Source organism: Grampus griseus (assembly GCF_964374135.1).
Source record: "Grampus griseus genome assembly, chromosome: 11".
NCBI classification, from domain to species: domain Eukaryota; kingdom Metazoa; phylum Chordata; class Mammalia; order Artiodactyla; family Delphinidae; genus Grampus; species Grampus griseus.
The window spans coordinates 98802873-98819815 of record NC_139005.1 but is presented as its reverse complement, the minus strand read 5'-3'; the positions used below and the strand labels follow the sequence as shown (position 1 = coordinate 98819815).

The 16943-nt window shown below is 40.8% G+C and overlaps 1 protein-coding gene across 1 annotated transcript in view; it reads right to left on the bottom strand.

Annotated features, from left to right (window-relative positions):
* ATXN10 (ataxin 10) overlaps positions 1-16943 on the bottom strand; it is a 153585-nt gene that overhangs the window by 91866 nt on the left and 44776 nt on the right. Inside the window, exons 6-7 of the mRNA XM_082666280.1 lie at positions 14182-14262; positions 5975-6140 (exon numbers count right to left, since the gene is read on the bottom strand). Of these exons, the coding sequence (XP_082522406.1) occupies positions 5975-6140; positions 14182-14262 (247 nt within the window). The remainder of the gene's footprint in view (positions 1-5974; positions 6141-14181; positions 14263-16943) is intronic.

Genomic DNA, 16943 nt, shown 5'->3' with positions numbered 1-16943 from the left:
AGACAATGAGGAACATTTGAATACTGTTCGTTTGATATTAAAATTTTATTAAGTTTTCAGATGTGCTAACTGTATTTTACTTATGTATTAAGACTCCTTATCTTTTAGAGACACATGTAAACTATTAACTGATGAACTACGTGGGAGTCCTCTTTGAATCGGGGGCAACTGGCATAAGAATGGGTGGGACTGTTGATGAAACAACAATGGGGATGAATTGGTAAGTGTTGAAGCTGGGTGATGGGGTTTCAAGACACTTTTTCTCTTAGTCTATGTTTGAAATTTTTCTTGATAGAAAGACAAAAATAAAATTAGGGGGTTGGAAGAGATGATCTGAAGTTTCCTTCCAGCTCCTAAATTCTATGATATTACCTGAAATAAACCCAAAAGAAAATTAATCTATCCTCACCTAACACATCTCCAGTTTTAATCATTAGAATCCTTTTATTAATGAAGTGTTTCTAATGAGCATTTGGAAACTAATAATGAAATAACAGCCAGAAAAATTATTCTTTTAAAAAAATAAGAGGAATACGTGAGCTACCCTTCCATTATTTATAAGTATTATAAAACTATATTCATTAAGTCAGACACAAATGGGGGAAAAAAGATGTAGGCAAGTCAAAGGAACAAGATTTTGAAGTTGTTAAAAGAGAAAAACAGAGATCAGTCTACCATCTAGATCATCTGCCTGGGCTCACTTTACCATTCAGTGTCTCTGAGCTATTTTACAACATTGTCAGTTGCATAAAACTGACAATAATGCCAATGACTCTTGTCTACAGAAATGGAGGCTACTTCTGTCTGGCTGGAATGCAATTAATTATTGCCTTGTGCATAGACTACTTTCTGCATCTCTCTGTAAGTTCATTTCAGCATATTCCTTTATCGCATATAAACGTATGAATTCATTTGAATTCTTTAACAGTTGTTAGTATCTTATTGATTTCCACCGTAAAAGGTCAGAAATCCGGAAATGGATCCAAAATTATATTAAAAATTTAACATACGATTTGGGTAGCACTAAAATTAGTAGAAAGGATGAGATTATTCACTAAATGGTGCTGATACAATAATTAACAGATAACTTTTAGGGAATAGTAGCTATGTACCAGTCAGTATACTAAGTGCTTATATTAAAATACAATTCATTTTACAGGCAAAAGAAACAAAGAAGGTAAGTAACTTCCAAGATCACACATCAATAATAAGAAATCCAGGTTCAAACCCAAGCAGTCTTCCACCAAAGATTATATAGTCTTGGAGAGTTAAAAGACACAAGCAATTCATTTGGATCTATACTACACTTCTTACTCAAAAATAAATTCTAGGTTAATTAAAAACTCAGACAAAGTACTGAAAGAACTAGAATATATAGGTGTATATTTCTACACTCTAAGTGGGGAGATGATTTTACTAATCTGTAAAAAAAAAAATTCAGAAGTCATAAGGATAAAATTGATAAGCCTAACTAGATTAAAAACAAAACAAATTCCTAAAAGGCTAAGACTACCATAAATAAATTCAAACAAAAAATTAACTATGGGCAAAAAAAAAAGTTTCTTGTATGTGTGACAAAAGATTAACTTTCTGAAAATGCTCATTAATAAACGTATTTTAAAAGGTAACCTAACATGAAAAACAAACGTAACATACTGATCACTGAAAAACAAGAGAGAAATGATAATTAGATTAGTGAAGGGGTGCAGACCCACACACTCTTGTACTCTTAGGTTTGTCATTTAGAAATTTCTCTTACAAATTTTAAATAAACATACTCTCTCTACTCAGCAATTCAACTTCCAGGAATTTATAATCCCAGACCTACTTGTCCAAAACTGCAAAGATATTTTTACAAGGATGTTCACTGTAGTGTTATTTGTGAAGGTTTTTAAGAAAACAAACCTGTAAGCAATTCATATGTACATCTATGGAGAACAAAAGAAAAAACTTGTGATGCATCTATATAGTGAAATACTATTCAACTATTAAAAAGGGTGAGATGAATATGCACACGTGTTAGAGTGTATGAAACATCAGGGTAAGCAAAAAGGAAGTTGCAAGACAGAATATATAGTATATTGTGTCTCAAAAAAGCAACAAAATGTATAGGTGTGTATATACAAAAAAGTTTCGGAAGGAAAAAAGTATACGCTGATATATCTGTAGAAAATAGATGGGGGATGGGTGAAAAAGAGGAGTTCTTAACCTTCTGTTTCACAGCATTTGGCTTGAATTATTTTTTCTCACAACAAAGAAAATATTTCATAAGAAGGCAAGTTTCACTACAGCAAGTGACAAGACTGAGACTCAAGATAAAGCTAAACTGACTCTTCGATCTTAAAAAATAAGCGCACTACAACTGACAAAAACACACCAAAAACTGGAAACAAGCAGTACGCCAAAATTTACCAAAGGACAGAAACAGGTATGTTAATATGAGAACCTAAGACTATTTGTATAAAGGAACACATGAATAAAACCTCAGAATTTTAAAGCCAAACAAATAAATTTAAAATCCGATGCTATTAAAAACATTTATTTGCATTCTGATTTTTAGGTCATAGCAAGCATCATGAGCACTTTATTGGACATCTTGTCCTAAAAATATCACAAATGGGTAAATGCAGTGGTTTGCTGGTAAACTGGCAGTGGATTCAGCAGTGAATGGTATAAACACTTCCACCGTGGCTGACTTCAAACTACCAAGCTCACAAACTTCTGCATGTTTAATAACTGACTCTCAGAGGTTGGTACAGGCCAGCTCCAATACACTACGAGGTTTATGGTATATTTAATATTGAGGTACAGGTCCTCCTTAAATACTACTATGGCTTTTTTTTTTTAAACTTCAACCTTAAAGGATACCATATATACAATTAACAAGCACAAGTCATGAGTATATAGATCAATGAATTTTCAAAAAGTGAACTATTTGGGCTTTTCAAAAAAAAACAACTATCTACAATTTTCTGTCTATTAATACAGAATAATTCCTCCCACCTTTAAAGAAAAAAGTGTGAAAAATATAACTTTTCCTAAACATAAAAAGTTACATCAGGTAACTTCTTAGTACAACACTGAAATCATCTCTACTTTACATATAAGTGCCTTGAAAAAGTTCAAAGCTGGATTTAACAAGTACTAAGTGTACTTCATTTTCTGCTTCCTGGAAAATTCCTCTTTGAAACTTCCTTGAAGCACAGCTCGCTGCTCCTCCTGCTGGAAACAGAGGCAACTCTATCTCCAGAAAGGGAAGCAGCCTCCGAGTAAAGCTTTCTGCTACCACAGAAAGGAGAATTAAAACACTGACCTTACCGTGAGACCTGACATGGCCTCTCTGATCAGCACAGAAAATCAACAGCAAAGCAACCTTGAAGAAAGTATTTTCACAAAGAAGGAGATACACTTACATGGCAGAACAAGCATAATCACGGCCTACATTTACTGTGGGAGTTAACAGGTCCACAGGGTCACACACAGCCCTCCAGGAAATGCTGTGGGTCAGGGTCCACCTTCCCTACCTTCCCATCTGGGGACAGCAGGTGGACGGGCCTGTCAAAGGGCAGCCTGCTCACCTATTCCCGCCTCTGAGCCCAAGTGATTACCTCTCTACTCACCATTCCTATCAGCATGGAAATAACCTCTGTGATGTTTTTGAACATGCTGAAATCGACACTTGAGGTATAATTCACATGCAATAAAATATGTCCATCTGAAGAGTAGGGTTGTGTCACTGTACACAGCTACATATAACACTTCCATTACCCAAAACGTTCCTTCATGTCCCTCGACAATCAATTCCACCCCTCCACTTCCAGCCCGGGTGACAGCTGAGCTGCTTTGTTATAATCGATAAGTTTTGCCCGCTGTAGAATTTCACAGAGATGGACGCATGCAGCGTATTCTCTAGTCTATTTCCACTCTATGTTTGAGATTCATCTCTGTTGTTATACCAGAAGTGCATTTCTTTTTACTGCTGAGTAGTATTCCAGAGAAAGAACAATGCTAACTTTAAGACAGAAGGGAAGGAAGGAGCAGACAAAAATGAAGAGAATTCCTGAATTAAAGAGGAGGGAAACAGAATTACTGTAAGCTAATGTCCATCTCCTTAGTAAAGAAAAGACCTAAATGATCTAGGGTAGGCTCGAGGAGAATTTTAAAATGTATGAAGACATAACTACAAAGACACAGACTACAGACAAATAATCATGGTAAATTGTTTACACAGAATGCTACACCGGCATTTTTTTTTTTTTTTTTTTTTGGGTACGTGGGCCTTTTACCGCTGTGGCCTCTCCCGTTGCGGGGCACAGGCTCTGGACGCACAGGCTCAGCGGCCGTGGCTCACGGGCCCAGCCGCTCCGCGGCACGTGGGATCTTCCCAGACCGGGGCACAAACCCGTGTCCCCTGCATCGGCAGGCGGACTCTCAACCACTGCGCCACCAGGGAAGCCCTACACCGGCATTTTAAAAAGACATTCACTATGTATTGCCTGTTTGTGCACTCAGCAAATATTCACTAAAGTACCTACTATGTACACAGTTCTATGAACATAACAGTCAAAACTTCTGCCCTCATGCAACTTACACACATTCAGGAGAAGAAAAAACAGGAACTTACAAATTGGTGGTACAGATGATTTCATTTTTTAATTAATTAATTTTATTTATTTTTGGCTGCACTGGGTCTTCGTGGCTGCCCGCGGGCTTTCTCTAGGTGCAGCAAGCGGGGACTACCCTTTGTTGTGGTGCGTGGGCTTCTCATTGCGGTGGCTTCTCTTGTTGAGGAGCACGGGCTCTAGGTGCGTGGGCTTCAGTAGTTGTGGCACGTGGGTTCAGTACTTGTGGCTCGCTGGCTCTAGAGCGCAGGCTCAGTAGTTGTGGCACACGGGCTCACTTGCTCCGTGGCACGTGGGATCTTCCCGGACCAGGGATCGAACCTGTGTCCCCTGCATTGGCAGGTGGATTCTTAACCACTGCACCACCAGGGAAGCCCAGAATGATTTCACTTTTTATATATATATATATGTTTGTGTATGTGTGTATGTATGCATGCATGTATTTGATGTTATTTGCCTAGAAAAATATATTAACTATTATTTTAAGTCATTAACTCTGGATGGTAAGAATGAGGGCACTGTTCTCCCTTTTCTGTATTTTCGTAACTGTTCTAAAATAAGGATACTGTCTTAGCTCAGGCTCCTATGACAAAATACAACAAACAGGGTGGCTTATAAACAACAAACATTTATTTCTCACAGCTCTGGAGGCTGGAAGCCCAAGATCAGGGTGCCAGCGTGGCTGGGTTCTGGGGAGGGGCCTCTTCTAGGCTTCAGATGGCCAACTTCTCGCTGTGCCCTTACAAGGTGGAAGGGGTAAGGAATCTTTCTGGGGTGTCTTTTATAAGAGCACTACTTACATTCATGAGGGCCCTCATGACCTAATCACGTCCCAAAGGCCCCTACACAGGAATTTTAGAGAGGGAGTGCACCCACCAACATGCAGCAGATACGTTACTTACATAATTGTATGTATGTATGTATGTATGTATGTATGTATGTATGTATGTATGTATGTATGGCTGCGTCGGGTCTTTGTTGCTGTGTGCAGGCCTTCTCTAATTGCGTTAAGCGGGGGCTACTCTTCGCTGCGGTGCACGGGCTTCTTATCGCGGTGGCTTCTCTTGTTGCAGAACACAGGCTCTAGGCACGCAGGCTTCAGTAGTTATGGCATGTGGGCTTCAGCAGTTGTGGCTCGCAGGCTCTAGAGTGCAGGCTCAGCAGTTGTGGCGCACGGGTTTAGCTGCTCCGCGGCATGTGGGATCTCCCCAGACCAGGGTTCAAACCTGTGTCCCCTGCACTGGCAGGCGGATTCTTAACCACTGTACCACCAGGAAAGTCCCTATAATAGTTTTTAAAGCTTTTGTCCTTAGAGGACCTAGCTGAGTTAGAAAATCTGTCTGTTCTCTTACCTCATCCTCAGCATGCTGCTCAGAGGTCAATTTCAGCACAGTCTTGCACTGATCCACAAAAGTGCTCGCAATCAGCTCGGCATGGCTCAAAAACACAGGGATCTCATCCTTGCTCAGTGGCTCATCACCCATTATTTTGGCTATCATAAGGTCTAACAACGTAACCCTATAAAACATAAAAGATTTTTACATGAATATGTAATATTGAAGCCATTTTAAGAGAATATTTTTATTTTTAAATTCCTTACTTGTTTATAATGTCCAGCTCGGGAAAACATATTTTTTGTGAATACAATTAATCTTCATCAACTGCCTGTTTTTTTAAATCTTGATTTCTTTGATGTGATTTGGTTACAGAAACAAGCACCTTTTTATATCCATTACTTTCAGCACTGGAATAATTCCACATTTCAGAAATGTTGTCAAATTAAGTTTCATAGTATTTACATCTACTATAACAATAGCAAGGTTAAGTGGGCTAACATTTATTCACTATTTACTACAGAGCTAAACATTTTGCATACATTTCCTCATTCAATCTACACAAAACCTTCATGAGGCAGATACCGTCAACAGCCCCAAGAGCAAAGGGGGAAATAAGGCCTAGTGAGGCTAATCCATTTACCTGTCAGTGTCACACATACTGAGTTGCTGCGGCAGGGTTCAAACACAGGATTCAATCTGTCTCCTGGGCAAAACGCTTTACCCACTCATTCTACTATCTGTCTTGTGAAGGTTGGGTTTTTTGTTTGTTTCATTATTTTACTTTACAAAAAACACAAATCTGAAGACCAACCCTGTGCCATTTTTACTTCAATATTTAAATTATCACTTAAACGTTTCTATCCAACAATCTCTTCCCTTCTCCCAGGAAAAACAAATCATACACAGAACAGTCTATCCAGCATAAATCAAGTAGGAGGTTTCTCCAAATCACATTCTGATTGGGATTTTTTTCTGATATGCATAATTCTCATGTATTTCTACATCAGAAGTGATACAAATATCTAAAATGCTCAGCGAATGGGGGAAAATACACTTGTATTAGTAGGCAGGGAGCATGTCTCACTAAGAGAAAAGTAAGGACTGGTTACTGCTTCAAGTAGAAAATAAAACGTGCTGAACTCTTCCTGTATTTTAGCCAGAGGCTGGCAAAGATCATCAGTGTGTTAATGTCACCCACAGGCCTCAGCAATTTTCAGAGCTCCCAAAACCTCAGATTTCTTATAGAAATGATTAATCCAAAACAAAACAAACAAATAATCCCCTCGACTGAGCACAAAAGAACAACAAGTAGTTCAGTATTGGGGTATGTTTGTTTTCTCGAACTCACATATGATTTTTGAAGATGAACGGGGTGCTCTGGCCCAGAGCCAGGCCTCCCACCTTCCCCGAGCAGGACAGTCCTCCGGGAATGCTAGGGAAGAGGCCGCCTAGCATGTATGATTCAAGAGGAACCCAAATGTCTGCCCTAAAAATATTCTTTGTAATCTGGCAGTTACTTCGAGGCCTAAGAAGTCGTGATCCCTGGCTTTAGGGAGTTCAGCACCCAGTGGACTACTACCCAGAACACGGTGAAGAGGAATGAGGAACGAGACAGGTCATAACTGGGGGAAAGGACCAAACACCAGGCAGATCTTGAACAAGGAAGGAGCAGATCCTGAAGGAGTCAGGTGGGGTCAGGACAAAAGGTGGGCCACGGGGTGGTGGTAATCCAGGCTGTCCAGCAGCCACAGGAAGGCCCTGGGGTCCAAGGGGACCGGCTGACGGGGGGAGACCTGGGAGGTGGTCCCAAGACGTAAGGTCAATGCAGATTTCCTGCCTGCTTTACACAGTCACCCAGGGGCAGTGCTTCCCTCAGACTTCTCCCTGGCTCAGGAGGTGCACCTCTACACTCTGTCAGGTGATTACAAGATGGGAGATCTAAGGAGATGGGGAATGAGTGATTTGGAAGGAAAAAAGGGGGAAAAAATCAGAAATAAATCTTTAAAATATAAAAATACAAACCAAGCTTGAATATTACCAGAGAATAAATTATACTTCATTAAATGATTGTACTTATATTAAGTCATCTGCCAATAAAAACTTTTAAAGGCTCCCACTGTTAAGGAGTGCGTCCAAAAACTTTAGTCTGATATATGGGGCTCTCCCACCCAGAATCCCCATCTAACTCTCCAACTCCCTCTACTTCTAGCCACCATCAAATACTATCCTTCTCAGGAATTCCCTGGCAGTCCAGTGGTTAGGACTCCGCACTTTCACTGACGAGGGCCCGGGTTCAATCCCTGGTTGGGGAACTAAGATCCCACAAGCCACATGGCGCGGCCAAGAAAAAGAAAAACAAAAAACAAAACAAAACAAAAAATCCTTCTCATAAAATAAAGGAATCACACACAGGACATATAATTCAAGTAGGAAATTTTCTTTCAGAAGCATTTATTTTGATTGTGCATTTCATTCGCCATCCCCACTTCTATGCCAGAAAACATATATGTACTGACAAGTACTGCAGTCAGGGAAAATGGGACATAATGTGGAATGTCTTACTTCTTCCAGTCTCGGGGGAACCACACTAAATACTTCCTTGAAAACATAACAGAACACAAGTGGTCTAACAAATCCATTCACTCAAGAGTGAAGGATGCAAAAGTAGAAAGACCCAGTCAGGGACTTCCCTGGTGGTCCAGTGGTAAAGAATCTACCTTCCAATGGAGGGGACGTGGGTTTGAACCCCAGTCAGGGAACTAAGATCCCACGTGCCGCGGGGCATCTAAGCCCACGTGCCACAACTACTGAGCCCAAGAGCCTCAACTAGAGAGCCTACGTGCTGCAATTACCAAGCCCACGTGCTCTGAAGCCCGCATGCCACAACAAAAGATCCCGTGCCACAACTAAGACCTGACGCAGCCAAAACTAACTAACTAAATAATTTAACCAGGGGGAAAAAACAAACCAACCCAGTCAAAGAGGTCAGAGACTAGCTGTCTAAAATTATTACACCTCAGTCTCACTTCCTTTAAACCAGAAATCATCACTTGAGCTGCCTCAGACTCACCAGACACACCACTCAGCTCAGAGTCACTCTATAATTTTATCTCTCAATCACTGGCTGTCATTAGTGTCCCACTTCTAATTCACTTCTGATTGAACAGTTACATACCCTGTCCTCAAGATGATGATTCCTGTTTCATAAAAAAACTGACAGCAATGTACATGTGAAGGATTTTAGGAGAAAATTCTATAGCAAGATTCATATTTTAAAGTTATGCTTGGGCTTCCCTGGTGGCGCAGTGGCTGAGAGTCCGCCTGCCGATGCAGGGGACACAGGTTCGTGCCCCGGTCCGGGAAGATCCCACATGCCGCGGAGCGGCTGGGCCCGTGAGCCATGGCCGCTGAGCCTGCGCATCCGGAGCCTGTGCTCCGCAACGGGAGAGGCCACAACAGTGAGAGGCCCGCATACCGCAAAAAAAAAAAGTTATGCTTAAATTGATGCAGTCTACAATTTCAAAAGCCATGCTTGCACCATCTTGAAACAAGTAAGTTTTTTATGAGAGTGAAGGGCAAAGGCGGAGGGGGAAAGAGTGAGAGAGGGAGTTTCATGAGTGTTCTAGGGCAGGAAATAATATCCTATAATTCTGGAAATAAAATTTCTCTAATTCAAAGACTGACATCTCCAACAAATTATGAATAACTACTCCACCTGTATAATTTGTAGAATGGCATGCCACAAAGGCCAAAACTTTTATTAACCTGGAAAACAGGCTAACCAAGATACAGGCAGACAGCTGTTGCTGAATTAATCTCATTAGTCCCTTCATAAATTACAGATATAAGAAGTTAGTGCGTTACAGGGAAAATGATCACTGATTTGGCATCATACAGACAAGAGTTCAAATACCACCTCTGCTACCTTTGTAACCCAGGGCAAATACCTAAATGGCAAGAATAATGCTTATTTCACAAGGTCTTTTTGAGGATTAAATGACAATGGCTGTATGTTGCCTTCATACGTAACAGTGATGCTACCTGGAGGAAAAAGTCAAGATCATCAGAGGAGAAGTAGTAATAACAGCAGAAATATGGAAGCAGAAATGGCCACTCACAGTTACTGAGTGACGATTACATGCCAGCACTGAGAGCTTTGTATACATTTCAGTTAGTAACCACGACAATTTCAGGGGGTGCCTACCATTACTATCCTCATTTTACAGATGAACAGAGTTCCAAAAAGGAACTTGCCCAAAGTAGTGAGTGGCACAGCTAGCCTCTGCTCTTAACTACTATGCTATACAAATTATAAACCTGAAAACTACAAAAGTTGGTTTCCAAGAGCAGCTAGTTTAATTCAATATTACTCCAATTTGCCGGGAAGGGGGACAAGAAAATTGTATAAACACAGGCTCTCATTTCTGCTGAATCATACCATGTGAATTGATTTTGACCCTGTATCCAAAGTATCTTCACCAAGTAATCTGTCCAAATAAACTACCAGGGTGAAGCCGTCAACTAACTGTGACAACTAAAAGAACCAGCACACGAAAAGAGCTTCCGAGCTCACAGGGCGCTTCCCCTCCCTACGCGCCCACACTAAGGGCGGGTGGGGACTGTGCACCCTGGGGACCCAGGGACCACCAGCAGGTGCTTAATGAATACAGTGCTTGTTTCGCTGACTGAGCCTCAAGCATTTTAAATCTAACAGCCCCAACGAGACCGTATACTCTAATTCAGCAGGTCAGGGCCACAGCCTGGGCTCGCCTCAGGGGCCTCTGGTGTGTGCTCCCAGCTGAGACACCACAAAGGCCCCCCAGGAATCTCCAGTGCAGTCCCTCATCTGAACCACAGAACACAGAAAATGTCCTGACTGTCTTCTCGGTACTCACAGGATGGTGTGTAGCACCATTCCAGGTGCAAGGGGAGAAGTTAATTCGTTATACATCCCTGTTGAGAAGAGCGTATCTTTTCAATCCTATTATTCTGTCAACGTTCCACTCTGAACAAAGAATTATCTGTCATTGCCCCAAACGAGTCAACAGGGAACCCAGCGGCCTCTACTCAGCCGCAGAACTCTGAGCGCTCCTGCCAAGACCCCATCCCCTCCTCCCGCCCCTGAGCAAAGACAAGCAAGCAGACTCAGCAGTTCCCACAGTGAGCTCCACCGGAACCGGCCAACCCACGAGGTCCACGGCAGCACACCACCTCCTCTTGGCTGACAGAGCCATCTGCTGTCTACAGTATCAACAGAGACGGCGTCTTACAGACAGGCTTCAGTAAGTGTTTGATATTAGTAGAGTTTTCCATTCCAACACTGTTCCAGTACTGATTCTGGTGGGTGTTAAGAATAGAGAACTCACAAGATTCAGTTTTTGTCCTTGAAGAATACATATTCTAGCAGAAAAGCAAATTATCATGATAAACGTGCAGATGAGGATGCAAAGAACTTTGCCTGGGAAAGTCAGGAGAGCCAACAGAAAGCAGGCAGTATCTGAAAAGGGCCAACAGAGCACAAGTGTGTATTCACCAGAAGGAGAGGGGGTAGTCAGGACATTTCGGGCAGAGAAAAGGACACACACAAAAGCATGAAGCCAAAGGGGAAGCCTGGAAAACTGACAGGAGTTCTGTGCGGCTACAGTGTGGTGACTGGGGGAGAATGAGAAGGAGCTGGAAATGAAGCTACGCTTAAAAAGGGCCTTGAACACCACACCATGGAGTCTAACTGCATCCTGTAACGAGCTACATAAGCCACTAAATGGCAGGGCAAGACCCATGCAGGCAGTTCAGTAGATGACAGAGGAGAAGGGAAAAACAAAAATTAGAACAATCAGTATTGTTCACAGCAGTATCATTCACAGTAGCTGAAAGGTGGAGCAACCCCGTTGTCCATCGATGGACGACTAGACAAGCAAAATGTGACATATGTCAATACATACGGTGGAATATTATTCAGCCTCAGGAAGGAAGGAAATGCTGACACGTGCTATAACATGGACTAACCTTAAGGACACTGTGCTAAGTGAAATACGCCAGTCATGAAAGGACAAATACTGTGTGACTCCACTTACGTGAGGTACAGCTGACCCTTGAACAACATGGATTTGAACTGTGTGGGTCCATGTGTACGTGGAATGTTTTCAATAAACAGGCACTACAGTACTACATGATCTGCCGTTGGCTGAATCCGAGGGCACAGAGGACCCTCGGATGCGGAGGTCGACTGTAAGTTACACTCGGGTTTCTGACGCTGGTGTTCAGTGCCTCTGAGCCCTGCATTGTTCAAGCATCAACTGTACTTAGGGGAGTCAAGTTCACAGAGACAGAAAGTAGAATGGTGGCTGCCAGGGGCTGGGGGAGGGGGAAATGGGGGTAGTTGTTTAATGGGTATAGTTTCCATTTTACAAGATGAAAAGTTCTGGAGATTGGTTGCACAACAATGTGAATACACTTAAACTACTGAACTGTACGTTTTAAAAAGGGTACGATGGTAAATTCTAGATTATGTGTATTTTATCACAGTTTTTAGACAGGCTGTAGCCAAAGTCCAGTCAAAGGTGACATGTAAACCAGAGCTGTGACAAGCAAGTGAATTCACACATACTAAGGTGATATGCTCGGTAAGGCTTACTGGCCAGTGTAAAGCGGCAAGTGGAGGAGGCGGTGGGGATAACTGAGGTTTCCAACCCAGCAGGTGATGTTACATTAATGAATATACCAGATAAAACTTTTCATGAGTAAGAAAAATTCATTCTACACAAGCTTTCATTCAAAAACTTTTTTTAGCGCTTGTTACGTGCCACCCAGTGGCTAGGAAATGTGGACACCACAGAATAAAAAAGACCAAATCCTGGCCCTCACAGAGCTAACAATCTAACACTGGTGTCATACAATGGCAAGCAGGTATGTGACGTGATACAATGTGTAACAGACGACGTGATGAAACAAAAGCACTTCTCCTGTGGAAGAAAAATAGAGGACGGGGAAGAGGTGGCAGCTGAGTAAGGAATTTGTATGAAGTAGGAAAGCCGTGGCTACAAGTTCTGTGTAAATCAAAATGGACAGTGTTTAGTTTGCCATCCTCATTTTGTTAGGAAACAGGTCGGTTAACAATAGATCGTTTGACGGGAATATGGAAAACACAGACTTGAATATTAAACTGTGTATTCTCTTGCGCTCAGACACCCCTTACTGCAGAGCAGTTTGCTAACTTACAGCGCTATTCTTCATATTACGTATTTTAAGTCTTTTTCTGCAAGAGAAGTAGGCATACGACAGTGGTGGCAGGGGTACTGGATTTATAAATATGGCATTTAAGCTGACTTTAAAAGCACAAACTTTTCCTTTTTGTTAAAGATGTTAAAGAAGGAAAAAACACTACTTAACAAGACTACAAAGGAGTGCATAAAGATTAACTGTTGGAACCCAAATGTACAGAAAGAATTTCAAAACCACAGCAATTATCAAAATTGTGACTACAATCAAAAGATTAACATTTTTTACGGTTTTTGATCATTAGATCTGTGCCTTCTGAGTAAGTTTTATTTTCCTAAGGCAACATTTCCAATCAGGTTAGGAAAAACATACACTCTTGGAATGGACCGAGTACTAGGAATCACTTTATTCAATCCTCTAATTTTACGTGTCAAGAAACTGAATCCAAACAAGGTGAAAGACCTGGCTAAGGTCACATAAAGAGTTGCTATGACAACAAAGCACAGAGCCAAGGTACTAAGGTCTCTGGGCTCGGAGGGCACTGCTCTTCCCCTACTCGGCCAGCGAAGGTCACAGAGAGGTACTGATTTTCTTTCAGTCTGAAATATCTACTGGAAAACTATGAACCTAGCAGAGCGCATCCCAAATCATGGCGGCAGGGATGCGAGCAGGCAAGCACATTTCACCTATACAGCTGTGATACACAGCCGCACGCTTTACTTTTATAAAATCGAGGGACAAGCATAACATTTTGTTCTTAACATTTTTTAATATGGTTTTACTGAATAATGGCGCCAACCTGGATTCTGCAACCCTACGTAAATCACTGCCTGTTGTGGCTGCGCTGTAATGTTAACCAACCAATTTAAAACCATTACTGACACAGAAACATGTATTTAGAGATTTTGTGCCAACTACGAAACCACACAGCTTTTCAGTCATGTGTACAGAGTACTCGATATGGAATGCTAAATACTCAAAACCACACTGGGTTTTGGGGTTACCTTTCTTGATTGCTCATTTTGGCATACATGACTTTAACCAATTCCGGGCTTTTCAGAAAATGGTCTGTAATAATCAAGAACCTAAGAAAAAAGGAGGGAAAGGTCTGGTTACTACAAACATAGTAAAATAGACATGGCCTTACCTACTTTATAGGCATATCTTATACATAAAAGTACTCCTGTTTATTGAATTTTTCATTAGCTGTAATCTTCAAATGTTTTAGAGGTTCACATACTATTTTTCTATTAGCAGCTAAAAGAGAATGAAAACCCTCAAAATATTTTTCTCCGATTTTACTTCTGAAAAATGTATTGAAATGATTCAAATTTATTCAACTGGAGGAAAGGGCCTACTATAGTTTTTATCTAAGTTGAGAAAGAAAAATACTTCACTATAGTTCAAACAATAATATGAAATTTAGCTACAAGTTCAGGTATAATAAAACATATTAAATTGTTTTAGTCAGAAACTTAGTGCTAAAATTAACCAGAGAAATAGACATGTCATACTTTTTATTTAAACATACGCCAACAACACAGTAATGAATACTGGCTTGATTATCTACTCCTTAAGAGCCCTCAAGTTACCAAGAAAACATCCTCACTGTCAAGCAATGCACTCATCGAAACTTAGAGATCAACTTGGGGAAACCCTTGAGGCAAAGATTACAAGCATATTTCTTCAAAGTACCACTGTGACACCTAAAAAGATTGAATAGTACTATTAATTAATTCTGAATCGTATTTACCAGAGGGCATCTGAAGACTTACGAACTAAAGAATATACTATTCATAACCAAGGTTATGAATAAGCATGACAGTAAAGCGTTTATATTGACAAACACGGTTTATTTAATCACTTCTTAATAAATAACAGAACAAAAGTATGCCTTTAAGTACGGTAGCCAAATGAGGCATGTTAACTACCACGACACAGCGTCACTTCACACAAACACAAAACCTAAACACATGTTCTGTTTCTTCCACAACCTTTCAAATAAGTGACCAGCACTGATGTAAATATTTCCAACAATAATGGGTAATATTCAAAATTCTCAATTTTCACGTCAATTTAGGTAGGTCATCAAACAGCGACAACAGAAATTCATGCACATCACGCCAGGTATACAAAACTGTGACCCTAAAGCTCATCCATAATTCACCTATTTGGAGCTCAAAACATTTTCCCACAAGAACATTCATTCAAAAACACAATGTGCCAAATACTGTGTGCGAGGGGCTAGGTCCCAAGCCATAACTCCAAACTCTAAGGGTGGAGAAAGACACACGCATAGAGAGATAATTAGAGAAAAATGTCTTAGGTGCAGCACACAGGCACACGTCACGGATTACAGAAACAACAAAGTTTATCTAACTAGAGGGCTGCAGGGAAGAGGGGCGATGGATGGGACAGGAGAATCAGGAGTTCGGTGAATCCCTAGTTGCAGAGGGAAGGGAGAGCATTTAAATGAGAGGTGACACAAAAGGACTTGAAAAGACTGCTTGAAGGAAAGAGGAGCAGTGTACTAAGGGAATTATAAACAATAAAATACTACCAGGGTTTAAAGAGGGACTCGGGACCTAACACTTATGTCCTTGAATGTTATTGTAAACAGCCCTCAGCCTACAGAACTGTCAGTTGAAGGGAGCTTCACCAAGCTTTGAGTTTATTAAGACTGAGGTGACAACCACGCCTTCTTTCGCGATACTGGTCATTAGTGCTCTCTTTCTTTTTTCTTAATCAATTTTGTTGATCTTTTTAAAGAGTCAACTTTGCCTTTGTTAATCCTTTCTATTTTTTTCTGTTTTCCATGTTATTGACTTGTGTCCTTTTATTTTCTTCTTTCTACTGAGGATTTACTGTACTCTTCTCTTTCTATCTTCATGAAGTAGAACCTTCAGTCCCTGATTTCAGACCTACTTTTCTGACATAAACACTTAAAGCTATAAATTACCCTCCCAACCCTGCTTTAGCTTTATCCCACACATTGTATGCTTTCATTATCCTTCAGTTCAAAAGATTTTCTAATTTGCCTTGTGATTTCCTTTGTGACAAATCAATTATTTAGATGTGCTAATTTCCAAAACTTTAGAATTTTTCTAGATCATCTTGCTATGGTTTTCTAGGCTAATTGTGGTCAGGGAACATATTCCGTATGCTTCCAATCCTTTTCATATATCCACTGAGACTTTTTATAGCCCAGACTATGGTCTATCTTAGTGAATATAATGCAGACAGTTGAAAAGAAAGTAAATTTTCCAAGTGTTGAGAAAATGTTCTATAAACAGACTCACGTGAAGGTGGCTACCCATCTCAGTACTACTGAGGTCACCCACATCTACACTGATGCTCGTCTACTTCTATCAGTGGCTAAACAGTGAGGGTTAGAATCTCCAACTATCACCTGCAACTCCAGGCATAACAGATGAACAACTGACCTCCTACCTTAAACAACTACAAAAGCAGACAAAACATATGAAACACTTTTCAGACAAGAAACAACAAACCCAACTCGATCAGGTTGTGCAAATAAAAGGCACTTTGGGGAATTTCCTCCTAAACAAACAAAATACCCTAAAAAATGCATGGTGACTGTATTCTGATCAATATTTTTATAAAATCCTTACGGCCCAATTAGCAGACTGAGACACACTCAGTGAAGGACAGAGTTATTCTACATGCTGGAATGTGTGCTGAAGAAGTGGAACTTGAATTGAAAACGTTTTCCACACACAGGGGTGGTCAAGGGTGCAGGGAATGG